This window comes from Mus pahari, chromosome 14 (assembly GCF_900095145.1).
Source record: "Mus pahari chromosome 14, PAHARI_EIJ_v1.1, whole genome shotgun sequence".
Classification (NCBI taxonomy): domain Eukaryota; kingdom Metazoa; phylum Chordata; class Mammalia; order Rodentia; family Muridae; genus Mus; species Mus pahari.
Window position 1 is genome coordinate 48,690,673 of NC_034603.1, and position 15,296 is coordinate 48,705,968.

Genomic DNA, 15,296 nt, shown 5'->3' on the forward strand with positions numbered 1-15,296 from the left:
TGTACCATGTCAGTTTACCTGGATGCTCTTGAGATATTTATTCTTATGACTGGTTTTGAACAATTTCAGTGTGGCTTTCTCCAGTTCTTTTGGGGATATCTGAAGCTATCTAAGGTTTTTTTGGCATTTCCCTTTTTGTCCAAAGACTCTAAAAACACATTATCCAGCCACTTGAAGTTGTTCCACAGCTAACTGATTTTCTTCTTTAAAAACTCCTTTTCTCTGTTGTATCTGTATTTCTCAGTATTTCTCTGGGATGCCTCATTTGTTGTTAATTCCCTTCAGTGGGTTTTCAGTCTCAAGCACTGTGGTTTTTACTCTGTAAGCTAAACTTGGGCTTTTAAATACACATGATTTATGACCACATTTATTTTTATAAATGAATAACTATACATGTGAATATATTCTACGTCCATATTTTGAATAAAGTGAGTAGTCCTTTTGGCCAATTCTTTGTGTGTATGTATATGTGTTCTCTCTCTCTCTCTCTCTCTCTCTCTCTCTCTCTCTCTCTCTCTCTCTCTCTGTGTGTGTGTATGCTTATGCTTGACAGTATGTATGTACATACCATGGTGCATGACACATGTGTCTGAGAACAACCCTGAGTGTCTGTCTTTGCCTTCTACCTTGCTTCATGGAAGATATCTTTTTCGCTTTGTTTTGTTTTATTTCTGCTGTGTATGCTCTACTACCTGGCTTGTAAGCTTCTAGGGGTTCTCCTTGTCTTTCTCTCCTGTCTCTCAATAGAAGTGCTGGGGTTACAGATACTTCAGCTATGTATCCAGTGTCTCTATGGGTCTGAGAATGTGAACTCAGGTCCTCAAGTATGTGCAGTGGGGGGGGGGGTGTTACCCATGGAGGCATCATGTCCCCAGCCCCGTTCTGGCCACTTCTGTTTGTTAGCAGTGGGCTGTTGTATGCTGAAAGATCATTCTCCCGTTGTAGGTATTTTTCTTGTTTCTTTGTGTGCCTGGTAATACTTGATTGGATGCCAGACAATATGAAGTTTACTACATTTGCATACTGGTTATTTTTATATACCTATAAATATTCTTGAGAAATTTTCTGAAACATATTGAAGTTCCTTGGAAATAGTTTGATCTTTTGGGCTTTGGCTTTAAGATTTGAACCATAATAGTGCTTAGATTAGGGCTGACTAGTCTGCACTGCTGATGGGAGACCCTGGTGGACCCTTTACTTAGCATCCTGCGGATTATGAAGGCCTCTAGTTTGGTTGGTAGGAATGGGCACAGCTTCCAACTTCATGTGACTGTTGGCCACTGTCTTAGTTAGGGGCTTCCATTGCTGTGAAGACAAACCATGACCAAGGCAACTCTTATAAAGGACAACATTTAATTAGGGCTGGCTTACAGGTTTAGAGGTTCAGTCCATTATCATCAAGGTGGGAGCATGGCAGTGTCCAGGCAGGCATGGTGCAGGAGGAGCTGAGAGTGCTACATGTTCATCCAAAAGCTGACAGGAGAAGACTGGCTCCCATGTGGCTAGGAGGAGGGTCTCAAAGCCTACCTCCACAGTGACACACCTACTCCAACAAGGCCATACCTCCTAATAGTGCCACTTCGTGGGCCAAGCATATTCAAACCATCAGAGCCACTGTCTTCATCCACCCCCTCAGGACTTTCTCCTCTGTGTCTGAGCAGTTTTCTCACATGTACCCCATTGGAAGCTTGCTGATTTCTCAAAGAACACATCTGCCATGTTCTAACTCCCTTTTGACATTTGGTGTCTCAGCTTCACACGATTTTTTTAAGGGAATCACCAGGCTCTTTCATGCCTCTGTCCCCTGCACTGGAGCCCAGAACACTTAAAGACATCCTCTAGGACAATCACAAGGTTCACTTTGATTTCCTCATTTTTTTTTCTTTTTAGGAGTTTCTGTCCTTTGTTACCAGAAACTTGGAGCCCAAAAATTGTTTTCCATATATTTTTGTCTTTGTTGATTGAAGTGAGAGAGGAAATTCATAATCTCCCACTATACCTTGATTGGAAGAAGTCAGAGACTCCATTCCTCCCACCAGTCAGCCTAAATCTTCCCAATATGAGTCTAACTTCCAGGCCATTCCAAAGTCAAGAGCACAATCAAACAACGAGTTATCAGATGTATGCAGTGAATGGCCTCTGCATTCAGGAGAGGGATGAAGCCACTTCACAACTGAAGGCCTTGTATGAGTATTACCAAATCTGATTTTCTCAGTAGCCAAGTAAGATAATTAGGCATTACTAGTCTATTTGAGGAGCTCATGATTGCTCAGACAGTTGCGGGTAGAGTCCAGACTGTAAAAGGAGCCTCCTGTCCTGTTCTGAGATGGCTTCTCCCCTGCATAGCTTTCATTTCTGTAATAGCATATTCTTTTGTCTATGGGGACGAGAATGGATAATCTGGTTTTCTGTTAGAAAAGATACAGGAAAGCGATGCTACAGTAACCACTGTCTCAAGTGGGCCCCTGTGCAGCTGGATGCCTGCTGCACAAGGCATGATCCTGTGCTTTGACCGTTGCTGTTGGGTATGGATCAAATGTGTTTGAGTTCCCTTTGAAAATGCCAAGAGTAACTGACCATCATTCCTATTCAGGTCTGTTGAAGGAAGGGCAAGCCTTGTGGGGGAATAGCCAGAAATGAAATCAGGTCAAAAACAACAATAATGTCACTCACAAGGAAGTGGTTTGGTTTCTAGAAACTTGTAAAATAAGGCACTGGTACATTCAAAGGGAAGTTGGCATTCGAAAGAGCTGTGCACTGAGCTGGGGAGATAGCTCTGAGGGGAAAGTATTTGTTGTACAAGCATGAAGATGTGAGTTTGGATCCCTGGAACCCACATGAGAGCCAGGTGGTGTGTACCTGGAATCCCAGGGTCGGGAAGCAGAAACAAGAGGATTCTTGGGGCTAGCTGAATCTGGGAGCTTCAGGGTTTGTGAGAGACACTGTCTCCAAGCACAAGGTGAGAAGCAATAGAAGTTGACTTCTGGCCTCCAAATGTGCAGACACAGGCAAGCACATCTCCACACTTGTATACGCACATCCACATAACAACACACACAAACACATACACCAATAAAAAAGAAGCATGCAGCTCTGAAATGAGTTCTTAACCATCCAGTGGAAAGAAGACAGCATCTTCAACAAATGGTGCTGGGTCAATTGGCCATTATTAGCATGTAGAAGAAAGCGAATTGATCCATTCTTATTTCCTTGTACAAAACTCAAGTCTAAGTGGATCAAAGACCTCCACATAAAACCAGAGACACTGAAAAGTGGGGAAAAGCCTCGAAGATATGGGCACAGGGGAAAAATTCCTGAACAGAACAGCAATGGCTTGTTGATGCCAAGGCCAGAACCATTCCTGGAGGTGGGTTCTAGACATGGACAGGAGTCTGTCTTAGCCCCAGAGACAGACAGATATGTTCAAGTGCTGTATCTATTGTCTCTACATGTATGGATGGAGGCAGGCATGGTGTAGTGACAGTCCTTGCTAGGACCTACAGATTCTTCCATGAACTTTGGAAACTGTGCCTGTAGGCCTTGGGATAAAAACAATATGTTCAAGAATAGATAAAAAGCCCACAGTCAAACATTAGATGGAGCTTGGGAAGTCTTGTGGAAGAGTTGGGGGAAAGATTGAGGAACTTGAAGGGGATAGGGATTCCACAAGAAAACTAAAAGTTGGGCCGGAGAGATGGCTCTGTGGTTAAGAGCACTGACTGCTCTTTCAGAGGTCCTGAGTTCAATTCCCAGCAACCACATGGTGGCTCACAACCAACAGCAACAGTATACTCACATCAACCAATCTGGACCCTTGGGGGCTCCCAAAGACTGAACCACCAACCAAAGAACATACCTGCGCTGGGCCTCCCCTGCCCTGCCCTGTGTATATATGTAGGAGATGTACACCTTGGTCCTCATGCCAGTCCCCCAACAACTGGAGCGGGGGCTACTCCTGACTCTATTACCTGCCTGTGGATCCTGTTCCTCTACCTGGGCTGCCTTGTGTGGCCTCAGTGGAAGAGGCTGTACCTAGTGCTGCAATGACTTGAGGTGCCAGGGTGGGTTGGTACCGGAGGGGGATCTCCCCCTTCTCAGAGGTGAAGGGAAGGGGTAATAGGGGGAGGGGCTGTGTGAGGGAGGACTGGGAGGAGAGGGGGTCTGTGATTGGGATGTAAAGTGAATAAATAAAAATAATTAATGGGAACAAAAGAACAGATAAGAGTTGGTATCATAAAAACTTCGGAGCCTCTATGACCTCAGTAGGTGCCCGGAAGAGTGGCTGGGTGTGACAGAGGGAGACTGTCTGCTGGGGAGGGAGGTCACAGGACCAGCTCAGGGGCAGGCTAACTGGGTCTTCTCTGTGTGAGCCTGTGTGCTAGATGTGAGGTCCAAATTATAAAATATACTTTGCTACTGGCTACATTATGTATGTCCTTTAAAAAAAAAATCACACAATTTCTATATAAAAATATAAATGAGGCCTTGTTAGAAATATCTGAGGAGTATAAAAGAGTTAAATTTTGCTGTGCACAGACCTCTGATGTTCTTCTCTATCTCTTGACCCATGCAACCTTCTCTAGGATGTTTCTGTATGCTGATGTGTAAGACGTTCACTTGTAAAATAAGTATAAATTCTGTGTGGGCACTTTGATTACAAATAGGACCACATTGAATATAGTGCCCCACAATTCGATTCTTTCCTTCTCCACTCTGTTTTCTTCTCCCCCAAGGGCCCTCCAAATCTTCCCTGCCCTGTTTAACAGTGGCAGAGAGATTAAGGACCCTCCTTAATTTAATAATCTTATTGATGACTATGTCTGTAATTCCTTGCTGATAAAAACTACTACAGAAAAGATCTTCACTCACACTTCCTGGGGGCCATGTGTTTGAATGAAGTTCATGGGGGCAGTGTCTGAGAAATGAAACATCTGTGTGTGTGTGTGTGTGTGTATGTGTGTGTGTGTGTGTGTGTGTGTGTATGCGCACGTGCGTGCGTGCTACAGCATATGTCTGTTGGAAGATGGTTTTAAGCACTGTTTATTCAGTAGCTTATTTCTGTGCCTAGAGATCTGGCTACAGTCTGGACACTAGCATTGTCATGATTATTGAACTGTCTCCTGTATCTATGTTGTTTAAAGAATGCTCCCCAATTATCTCTGATTGGTTAATAGAGAGCTCAGCTCATGACTGGGCAGAGAAGGCAGAGCTTCTGATCCCAGGGGAGGGTCCCAGAATGGGGAGAGGAAGGAAGAGAAGAGGTGGCTGTGAGGCAAAAGGTCCAGGAGGTGTTCCAATGAGCAAGTCACCAAGGGATTAGCCATGAGGATACACATGGAGCAAAGCAAGCCAGGGCGAGACCCAAAATGCAACCAGGGGCCTGTGGCTGGGATGTAGATGGCTTAGCGGGTTAGAATAGATGTTTATCTGCCCAGTCCTAGTGCTTAAAGCTTGCAAATAAACTTAATAGGTCTTTGTGTCAATTATTTGGGCGCTAGAACGGGAGCAGATAAGACTATCATTCTTTCTTTTTCTTTTTCTTTCTTTTTTGTTTTTTCCAGACAGGGTTTCTCTGTGTAGCCCTGGCTGTCCTGGAACTCACTCTGTAGACCAGGCTGGCCTCGAACTCAGAAATCCACCTGCCTCTGCTTCCCAAGTGCTGGGATTAAAGGTGTGCGCCACCACTGCCTGGCTCAGGCTATCATTCTTTATTTCATGTATGTGAGTACACCGTCGATGTCTTCAGACACATCAGAAGAGGGCATTGGATCCCCATTAGAGTTGGTTGTGAGCCACCATGTGGTTGCTGGGAATTGAACTCAGGACCTCTGGAAGAGCAGTCAATAAAGGCTATCACTCTTAAATCACAGCCTTCGTGTGTCTGGTGGCCAGAGGACCACTTGCAGGAGCTAGTTCTTGCTTTCCACTATAGTCTCAGGAACTGAACTCATCCTCAAGCTTGAGAGCGAATGCCTTTACCTGCTGGGCCATCTCATTGGCCTGCAATGCATTTTTTATTAAACTTTAAACTTAAAAAGGGGATTTATTTATTTATTTATTTATTTATTTATTTATTTAATGTATATGTGAGTGTGTCTGAGGATATGTAGGTACACCACCTGCATGCCAGCTTGGCACCTGTGCAGGTCAGAAGAGGGTGTTGGATCTTGAAAAACTGGGATTACAGGTGGTTGGGAGTTGCCCTAAGTGGGTGCTGGGAACCAAACCCAGGCCCTCTCCAAGAGCAGTAAGTGCTATAACTGTTGGTCCACTTCTCCAGCCCCCCGTATTAATGGCTCCTGTCAACACCCCACTTGCCCCCAGCCCCAAATCTCTCCCACTGTACATTATCCTCAACAGCAGTTTCATCTGTCCTCAACCACACACACCCGTTGGTGGGGTCCAGCCTGGCTTCTGTTATTTCTGGGATCTCCTTGGGTCCCCCACAGACCTGGCTACTTTCCAGGGACCCTGAGACCTATCTTAATGCACATAGCAGGTAACCTTGGAATGATGAATTTTATTTCAGAATGCCTTATTATTATTATTATTATTATTATTATTATTATTGGTTGGTTGGTTTGAGAGAGAGAGAGAGAGAGAGAGAGAGAGAGAGAGAGAGCACTCAGAGCAACCACTGAAGCAATATAGCTCTGCTGTTCATTAACTTGTTGGTTCACAGTGCTGGGCTCTGTCTGGTCTTGTTGCCGTGGAAGTCTGGTCTTCTAAGAATGTCCTTTCATTGCCTGGAGCAAGCCATGCACAAGTCTGTTTGATTGCATGCATTTATAGTGGTAGCCAGTTGGTTGCTGTTGTGAGGGGGTGAGGGGGTAAGGGGGTGAAGGGGTGAGGAGGTGGTATTTTAGGAGATGGGAGCCTGGAGGTGCTTTGGGGACAGAACAAACTAGCAGAGGAACACTATTATTTACAAACCCACGGGGAATGATTACTGGGGCTGTCTGGCCTTGTTGTCACAACATAAACAAATCCAGGGACTTCTCCAGCCAGCCCTTATAGCAAAAAAACAACACAAAATAAAAACAAATCTCAATAGGTGGTTTTCAAGCATGAGGGGGGAGGGGACGGGGGAAGAAGAAGGTGTCTTTTCAGGTTCCCCCTCCTCTGCCCTTGCCAGTATGTTCCCCTTCTTCCATTCACTGTGGTTGGCATCTCCATGAGATTTGTGTGTGATTCACCCTCCCCATTTGCAAAGAAAGATGAGACAGCTTTTGACCTATGTGTGGAAGTGTCCTGCACAGATTTCCTTACCTCTTATTAAAAAGAAACAATCAAACCTCAGAAACCAAACACCATGCATTTGGGAGTTCAGATACCGAGCTGCTCATGAATCAAAAGATAACATGGTACTGGCCGGCAAGAACCAACCAAGGAAGCTTCTGATTTATTAACTTGTCTCCGGAGGAAGATAAAGTAGGTGAATCAATAGACACTGGGCCTCCTCCCCTCTGCCTGGGTCCAAGGAGGAAATAAGGCATGGAGACATGATCAGGAGAGAGGAAAGAGGAGGTGACATTCAGGGGTCACACACAGCACACGGTACAGTGTGTTTTGTGGGAGGTGACATTATGGAGTGGGGTATTGCTGTAAAGGGTCTAAAAAGAGATTCCTGTGGTTGGTGATGGAGGAAAGCGTTGCCACATGTACTTTTCAATGACCATATCAGTGCAAGGGTCAGGATGGAGAGGATGAGGATGGGCAAGAGTGGGAACCGGCAAGGCAGCCATATTTCTTATCCAAGTGAATTTGTGAAATGTTGAATTGAAATTGCACCTGGGATGGGGATAAATAATATCTAGCATTTATTAGGCACTGACACACATTACTGTGTACTAAGAACTATTCTAGAAACATGGTACGCACGAACTCACGTGGCGAGGTAGGAGTCATCATTAATCCTAGTCTATAGATGAGGAGAATGAGTTACAAGATACATCTAGCAAATGGGGATTTGTCTTCAGGCCTAAATGGTTGGAGAGCTAGGGTGAACAACAATATGGGATGTAGATTTGGAGACATCGGAAGATGATGAATTTAGTTGGGGCTGTTGCTTTGTATTGTCCATAAAAATCTAAAGAGAGGGTCATGGAACTTAGAGGGAATTATCCATGAACTCTGAAGGAGATAGCTATAGGGATCCTAGGGCGATATCCATGGAACTCCAGTGAAAAGTGACACTTGCATCATTGGGTCTGGGGCTCAGGAAAGACATCAGGTCCAAAGGTGGCTGTGTGGGAATCATGGAAAAGGGTGAACTCACTTAGGGATACATCTAATACTCCCCAGTGTAGAAATCTCAGAGATATATATGGATGAACAAAGCACGAGTTATTTATGAAGAGGCCCAAGGCTGAGGAGGCCAAGAGGTAGAAGGAAAACAAGATCAGAAGCATCTCTGGAAGGATATGGCCGTCCTTCAATATCCTCATGAGAACCAAGGTGGGAGAAAGACTGAGGAGTAGGGGCTAGAGAGATGGCTTAGGCACAAGGATCTGAGTTCAGAGTCTCCACGCCCACTCAAGAAGCTATGCATTATGGCCCATGCTTTTAGTCCTAGTACTGGGAGGCAGAGACAGGAGTATCCTGTGGGCACACTGTCCCACCAACCCAGCCAATCAGTGGGCCTCAGGCTCTGTGAGAGACCCTGTCTCTAAACATAAGGTGGACACTCACAGGGGAAGATACCCAACGTTGACCTCTGACTGTCACATCACATGAGAACACAACACACACACACACACACACACACACACACACACACACACACACACAGAGAGAGAGAGAGAGAGAGAGAGAGAGAGAGAGGTATCCTTATTAACAAAGACAGGGTTTAGTCAAAGATTTCATGGGCAACCTTGATTAAGAAACATGTTAGTGGAACACTGGGCTGGAAAAGGAAGGGAAAGAATATACCCTAACAAACACTGCAGTCTCTCCAGGAAGAAAAGAAGCAGGAACAACTGCAAGGCTGAGGCGGAGGCCCACGAAAAGTGATTTTAGCTATAACAAATGGGCATATTTTACATGACTTCTTGGGAATCTTCCAACACAGCTGGACATGGTACCTAGCTTGTTGTAGCTAATCAACAAATTCCTTGGAGAGATCCTTCTCACCCCTCCCTCATTCTTTGCCATTAACGCCATCTTGAGAAAAACAAGCTCATATTTTATAGGAAAAAAAAATGTTCAAAGCCTAGGGAGAATCCAGAGTTATTTCTTCTTTGGGGGATGCATGGTAATAGTGATTAAGTAGCTAAGCTGGTAGATGCTTAATTGATTCTTATTTTCGGTCCACTTGTGGGAAGCAGTGTACCCTGAGGACGTACAGGGAGTAGCCACACACCAAGCTGCCTCTGTTTCTGGAACTTTCCCAGTGCTTCAGTGAGGTGGAACTGAATCCTGCCATCCTTATACGGCTCCAGCTTTGGTGGTTTGGAAGTCACCGAGGACATGTGTAATAAATTTTCTCTACTGCCTTGAAAACAAGGAAGAACAACAACAACTGGGCAAGCCTCCATTTCTGATGGGGACTGTGAAGCAGATACCAGGGCGACGGGCTGGCTGTCAGGTTGACAAATGAGTCTTCTCTTGTGAAAGGCACTCAGGAGGTTGGATCCAGAAGTTGGAGAAGTGCTGTCACAAGCCAGGGGTAGGCACCTCCTACCCAGCAGCTGGGCCTTGCTGTTTGGGAGACGGGGAGAATAATGTTTCTTGTGAACCTCAAGGGGTTTCCTCCCATAGGTTGGAAACATAGCTAAATACCAAAGCAAAGAGGAAGGGCACACCAGCATTAGCGACGGCCAGAAGTTGTTGTCAAAGCATCTGCCCGTGAGGCTGAGCTGGAGGCAGTTTGAGAGCTTGGTACTTTGCCATTGCCTTACTCAGTACCTGGGTCTATAATATAGCCACGCTGCCTGCTCTAATGGTGGAGGCTCTGCGATTTTGCAGGGGCTTGTAGAGAGCTGGGCTACCCAAGGGAGCATTTTTCAGGCCAGGGTATACCTTGGTTTAATTGGGTTCAAGGCAGACGCAGCTTTAGAAGCGCAATCTTTGCTTTGGTATTTAGCCCAAGAACATGTTCTTTTGTGATTACCATATAAATAAATGAATAATATAATAAAACAAACACATAGCATGTGTGTAATTATGCGTGGGTGAGAGCAAGTTTACTGTGGGAGCTAGTTTCTCACCCAGTGCACTGGCTCATTCCAGTCACAAGAGCCTCTTAGGCTACTACGCTAGAGTCAGTTGTTCCAGCGTGAGTCATACTGACCTTCCAGGAATGAACTTTCTGTCCCACACTGTCTTGTCACCTCTGGCCTACTGGCACACTTCCTTGGACTCTGTGTTGACACAGCAGCATCTTGGCCTGAGAGCGACGTGACCACCATATTTCACCGTTGTGCCACAGATTGAGTACTTAGTGATAGTTACACGATTATCATCAAGAAAGAGGATTACTTCCCATTGTCATGGGGGGGGGTACAATTAGTCCTCCAAAACACACTCCATTCCAGAAATGACAACATGAGACAGAGAAGTGACTCAAGCCATACATGAGATCCAATTTTTGAACACCAGAGTCACTCTGGTGGAATGGGAAATACACAGCTGTGGGTGGGTCAATCACAGAGTAAACGAACAGCCACCTGTGGCTTCTAGGGGAGCAGCAATCCGGTCTGGTTTTGTTGGGCACATTACTCCTCCCCCTCCCTCTGTTGTCCCCCCACCCATAGCCTCTCAACAAATATTTGCTGAATAAATAAATAAAACAAAGCAGTGTTATAAAAGACACCAAAAGGCTGGTAACAAAAATGAATCATTCATAATTGCCCCACTGTGGGTATTTTGGCTTATTTCCTTCAAGTCTTATTTCCTGTGAATGTTCTCTTTTCTATACATGTAAACATAATGTATTATTAGATTTAGCTCTGGGATGTGTTTTTGTATTCCTCTATTAATATGAATGAAATGATGAGAAGAGATGATGCGGAAATGCATTGGAGACTTTAAAATGTTTAACAAATATCTTGTTATTAGTTATAATAAGCAGAGAAATACTGAAATGAATGCCACCAACCCTCTTCAGCACAAACAGCCACTCTGTCCTTGGACACCGTGATTAGGTTTCTCTTCTTCATCCTGCTCACCATGGGGAGCCTCCCTGTCTCATCTTGTCAAGAGAAATAGTGACTTAGGCTTCTCAGGAATCAGCAGCTCCAACTTCCCACCCAGCCTCACGGAGAGAGGGGGGGGGAGTAGCCATGTCTCTCAGTCTGCTAGACAACAGTAGCCTCCATGAATATTCTCCTCTTCAGCCAGGGGAGAGAGGAGTTGTTCACACGCTGAGGAGCGCTGTACACTTGCTCTGTACTCGGAGTAGGGTAGAACCCGGAGGGCTGTTGTCACAGCTATGGTGGTCAGGCTTGCTTTGAACAAGCCACAGCCATCCTTTTGAACACCCAAGAATTCCCTGACACATCTGTTGGTCATGATATCGATTGGTCTATCTCATGACATCTATTGGTCTAACCTATGCTTGGTTCTTTGAAGCTACATGGACTTGCTCCCACTGCACAAAGGAATGCCGATGGAGCTCTCCTCCCCCACATTCCCGCTTCTTCACTGACTCTCCATCTGGGCCTCTGCAGGCTTGAACTAACACTGATAGTTTCTGACAACTCATAGCTAGATCCTTAGCGCAACTCTAGGCCCCCCTTGAAAGGGTCACCCTGAAAAGGCAAAAGGCTGTCAAAAGAATGAACCCTTCATTTTAACTACACCTAAGGATTGATAGAGTGAGTCTCCCAGGCTCTTTGGGGGAGGGGAGGAGAGGAACCCCACTTCCATAAGGAACAGGAGCACATCCTGATGGGTTTCACAAGGACCACAACCTCTCACATGGACCACACCCTGCCATAGCACACCCTCTCATATGGACCACACCCTCTCACACGGACCACACCCTCCTCGGGTATCTATAGTTTGACTCTGCTCACAGCCTTCCCATCACCTTCCCCCATTATCTCTCTAAATCCCAGTGATCTCCGTACAAATCTAAGCTGACGGCCATTCACCCTGGACTCTTGGCTCTATTACAGTAGAAAATTACTGATGAAAATGTGGCCTTCTCTCTCTAGGCTGGCTCTGCTTACTTTTGGCAGGATCCAGGAGCCCACTGAGGCTTAGAGCTCAGGCTTCGGGCTCGCTCAGGCTGTCTGTCTGTCTGTCTGCATACCTATACTGGGCAACCCAGATTCTCCCCTTTCTGATTGTCACATCTTTAGCCTGAAACTTGGTCCTTGGCTGTCCACCTGGAGTCTTTCTTTGCCCTCAGGAATCACTACTTACCTCAGCCTTTTGGGGTCTGTAGAGTTCAGGATAACCTCCCAGAATCCATGCCCCTGCCCCAAAGCCACCATCTCACTGCCACATGCTACAGTGGAGGCTGACCTTGACCTTGACTAACTGACCAGGTATATGCACAGAACAGAGGATGCATGAAGTCCACAACATTAACACTTCCCGAGGGACTTAAAAAAAAAAATAAAGCTAAAGTTTATTAATGAATCTAAAGCCCGTTTTAAACTCAGAATGTCACTTTGTAATGTGGCTGAACAGCTGTGATCGTTATCAGGTGAAAGATGACAAACCCTAATAGCAGGCTGGCCTAAGTAGTGCGCCTACATGGCATGCTCTGTAGCCAATTCTCGCTCTTACAGAAGGCAGCCAGAGCCTCCGACCACACTCTACTCTGCCTCCCCCAGCAATCTGTCTTGGGTGATGTGGCTGGGGACTCTCTTTCATTCCAGGAAAACCAGACAGTAAACATGCCAGGAAGTTGGAGAGAGAAACAGTGCTTGCTTGCCTCTCCACTGCCCTGCTTTGAGACCACCTCCCCACTGCCCTGCTTTGAGACCGCCTCCCCACTGAGAGTCTGAGAAGATCTCCTTCTCTGACAAAGTAAAACCTAAGTTAGGCAGGGACGGTGCCAGCCCTCTTCCCGCTTGCCTGCAGATCCTGCTGGCTCGGTGGGTTTGCCCAGGACTACATCAAAGGGTGGGTGGGAAGCTCACAGAAAGAGCCTTCACTCTTCTTAAGTGGGGGAGGCTTAGTGACTGCTTGTCTTTTGTAGGCCACTTTGAATCTTATTAATACAAATGACTATTCAACCTGGCTCAGCAGTTTGTTTTAACATTCACAGGCAAAATAATAAATAAATAAATAAATAAATAAATAAATAATAAAAAGGAGGGTTAGAATGTTCTGGGAAAAAAAAAGAAAAGTCAACCATTCAGTGAAACCAAAGATTGAGTTACGTTTCCCCGCACAGGCGATTTGGAAGTCAGCAGAAGGTTCTGGAGAATTGGTGAAGGTGTTTACTTAGCAACTTCCTCTGATTTCTGGGGAAAGCCATTTGTGGCACCCCGCTCTGTTCCAGCCAGAAGCCGGCATCTCGTTTGTCCTCTGCATGCTTCTGAGGTAGTTGGGCTAACCTGAGGACTCCTGGTCTGGGAAGCATGGGGAACTTACCCTCTGCTCTTGTGTGGCCACGAAGGTCTGAAACCCCGGAGCCACCCCGAAGCCGAGCTCTTGGATGAAAGGCGGCTCAGACTGGCTGTGAATCTGAACCTTCACTCCCGCTTCAAACGTTGTTTCCTCTGAAAGAACAAGCGTGGACAGAGCCATGGGTCAGAGAAGGCAGATGCTCACGGGGGTCCCGGGGCGGGAAGCTCTAGGGAACACTGAAGGGATCATACGGTAGGGACACTGGCTTCACCCCTGCAGCATTGAACCCCGAGCCTGTGACTTTCCTGAGACTAGGGGCCAGGAGAAGGATCCGGAGACAGAGAATAACCTGTACTGGCCAGTTGAGTTCAGTGCAGTCACGGGGTCCTCGTGAGATGGGGCCAGGACCAGAGTCAGAATAAGAAAGTGAAGGGACCATGTTGCTGACTTTAAAGAGGGGACAGAAGTCACCAGCTAAGAGATGGATGAAGTTTCTATAAGCTGGAAAGAGCCAGGGCGTGAATTATCTCCACAGAGCCCTCAAAAGCAACACTGTGTAGCCTTCTCATTAGCTCTGGTTTTTATAAGCCTAGGAGCAGAGGCTGGAATCAGGATGTCTTCCTCAGTTGCTGTCCATATCATCATCATCATCATCATCATCATCATCATCAATTATTACTTTGAGACATTATCTCTTACTGAACCTACTGCTCAGTATTTCTGCTAGGCTGGAAAGCCTCTAAGATCCACCTGTCTCCAGCCCATGCTAACCCACAGTGCTAGGGTTGCAGGTGTACATCACCACACCCAGCTCTTTCACATGAGTTATGGACAAATGAACATATGTTTTCATACTGACATAGGTACTTTACCTACTGCGTCATCTCCCTAGCCCTAGACCCTAGAACTTTTTATTTTTATTCAAATAATCAATCAATCAATCAATCAATTTATCATATATCCATCTACCCATCTACCTGCCTGCCTGCCTGCCTGCCTGCCTGCCTGCCTGCCTGCCTACCTATTCTTTGAGACAGGGTCTCCTTATGTCACTCTGGCAGTCCTGAAACTCATTATGTAGATCAGGCTGGTCTCAAACTCACAGACATGTGCCTGCCTCTGCCTTCTAAGTGCTGGGGTTAGAGGCACCACTATGTCTGGCTAGAGTATACTTTAAAGATTTATTTTTATTGTTTTAAGGGCACGCGCACATGCGTGTGTGCGTGTGTGTGTGTGTGTGTGTGTGTGTGTGATGCGCACATGAGAGCAGGTGACCGCAAAAGTCAGAAGAGTCAGATGGAGTTGACGGAGATTGTAGCCTGCATGCTGTCGCTGCTAGGCGCTCTTTCTCTGGAAGAGCAGTGTGTGCCTTTAACCTGTGAGCTGTCTCTCCAGCCTGTAACCTTAGAATTAAAACAAACAAACAAAAAAACATTGTTTCCTGTTACAGCTGGAACGTGAATCTACTTCAAGTCAATTAGGCTAGGTCCCTGCCTCAGTCACCGTATTTAAAAATGTGATTATGAGATGAGTAACACTCCTCACCACGCTCCCATCAGGCCCCTGGATAGATTCTCTGATGCTCTTATATTTTATTTACTAAATTCTTTCCCGGGCCACGAGTTGAAGATGAGAATGGTAGGAAGGGGGAAGAACAGTGTGTGACATTAGAAACAAATACCTGGGGCTTGCTTGAATGCCTCCCTCCTCTGCGCTGCAAGAGATAGGCAGCCAGAGCAGAGGCCTCCGCCCTGGTGGCTTGGGCTGGG

General features: G+C 46.0%; 1 protein-coding gene across 2 annotated transcripts in view; it reads right to left on the reverse strand.

Moving 5' to 3' along the window:
• Positions 1 to 15,296, reverse strand: part of Asic2 (acid sensing ion channel subunit 2) — a 1,084,476-nt gene that overhangs the window by 56,590 nt on the left and 1,012,590 nt on the right. For both annotated transcript variants that reach the window (XM_021211869.2, XM_021211868.2), the window contains exon 3: positions 13,552 to 13,679. In XM_021211869.2, coding sequence (XP_021067528.1) covers positions 13,552 to 13,679 — 128 coding nt within the window. The remainder of the gene's footprint in view (positions 1 to 13,551; positions 13,680 to 15,296) is intronic.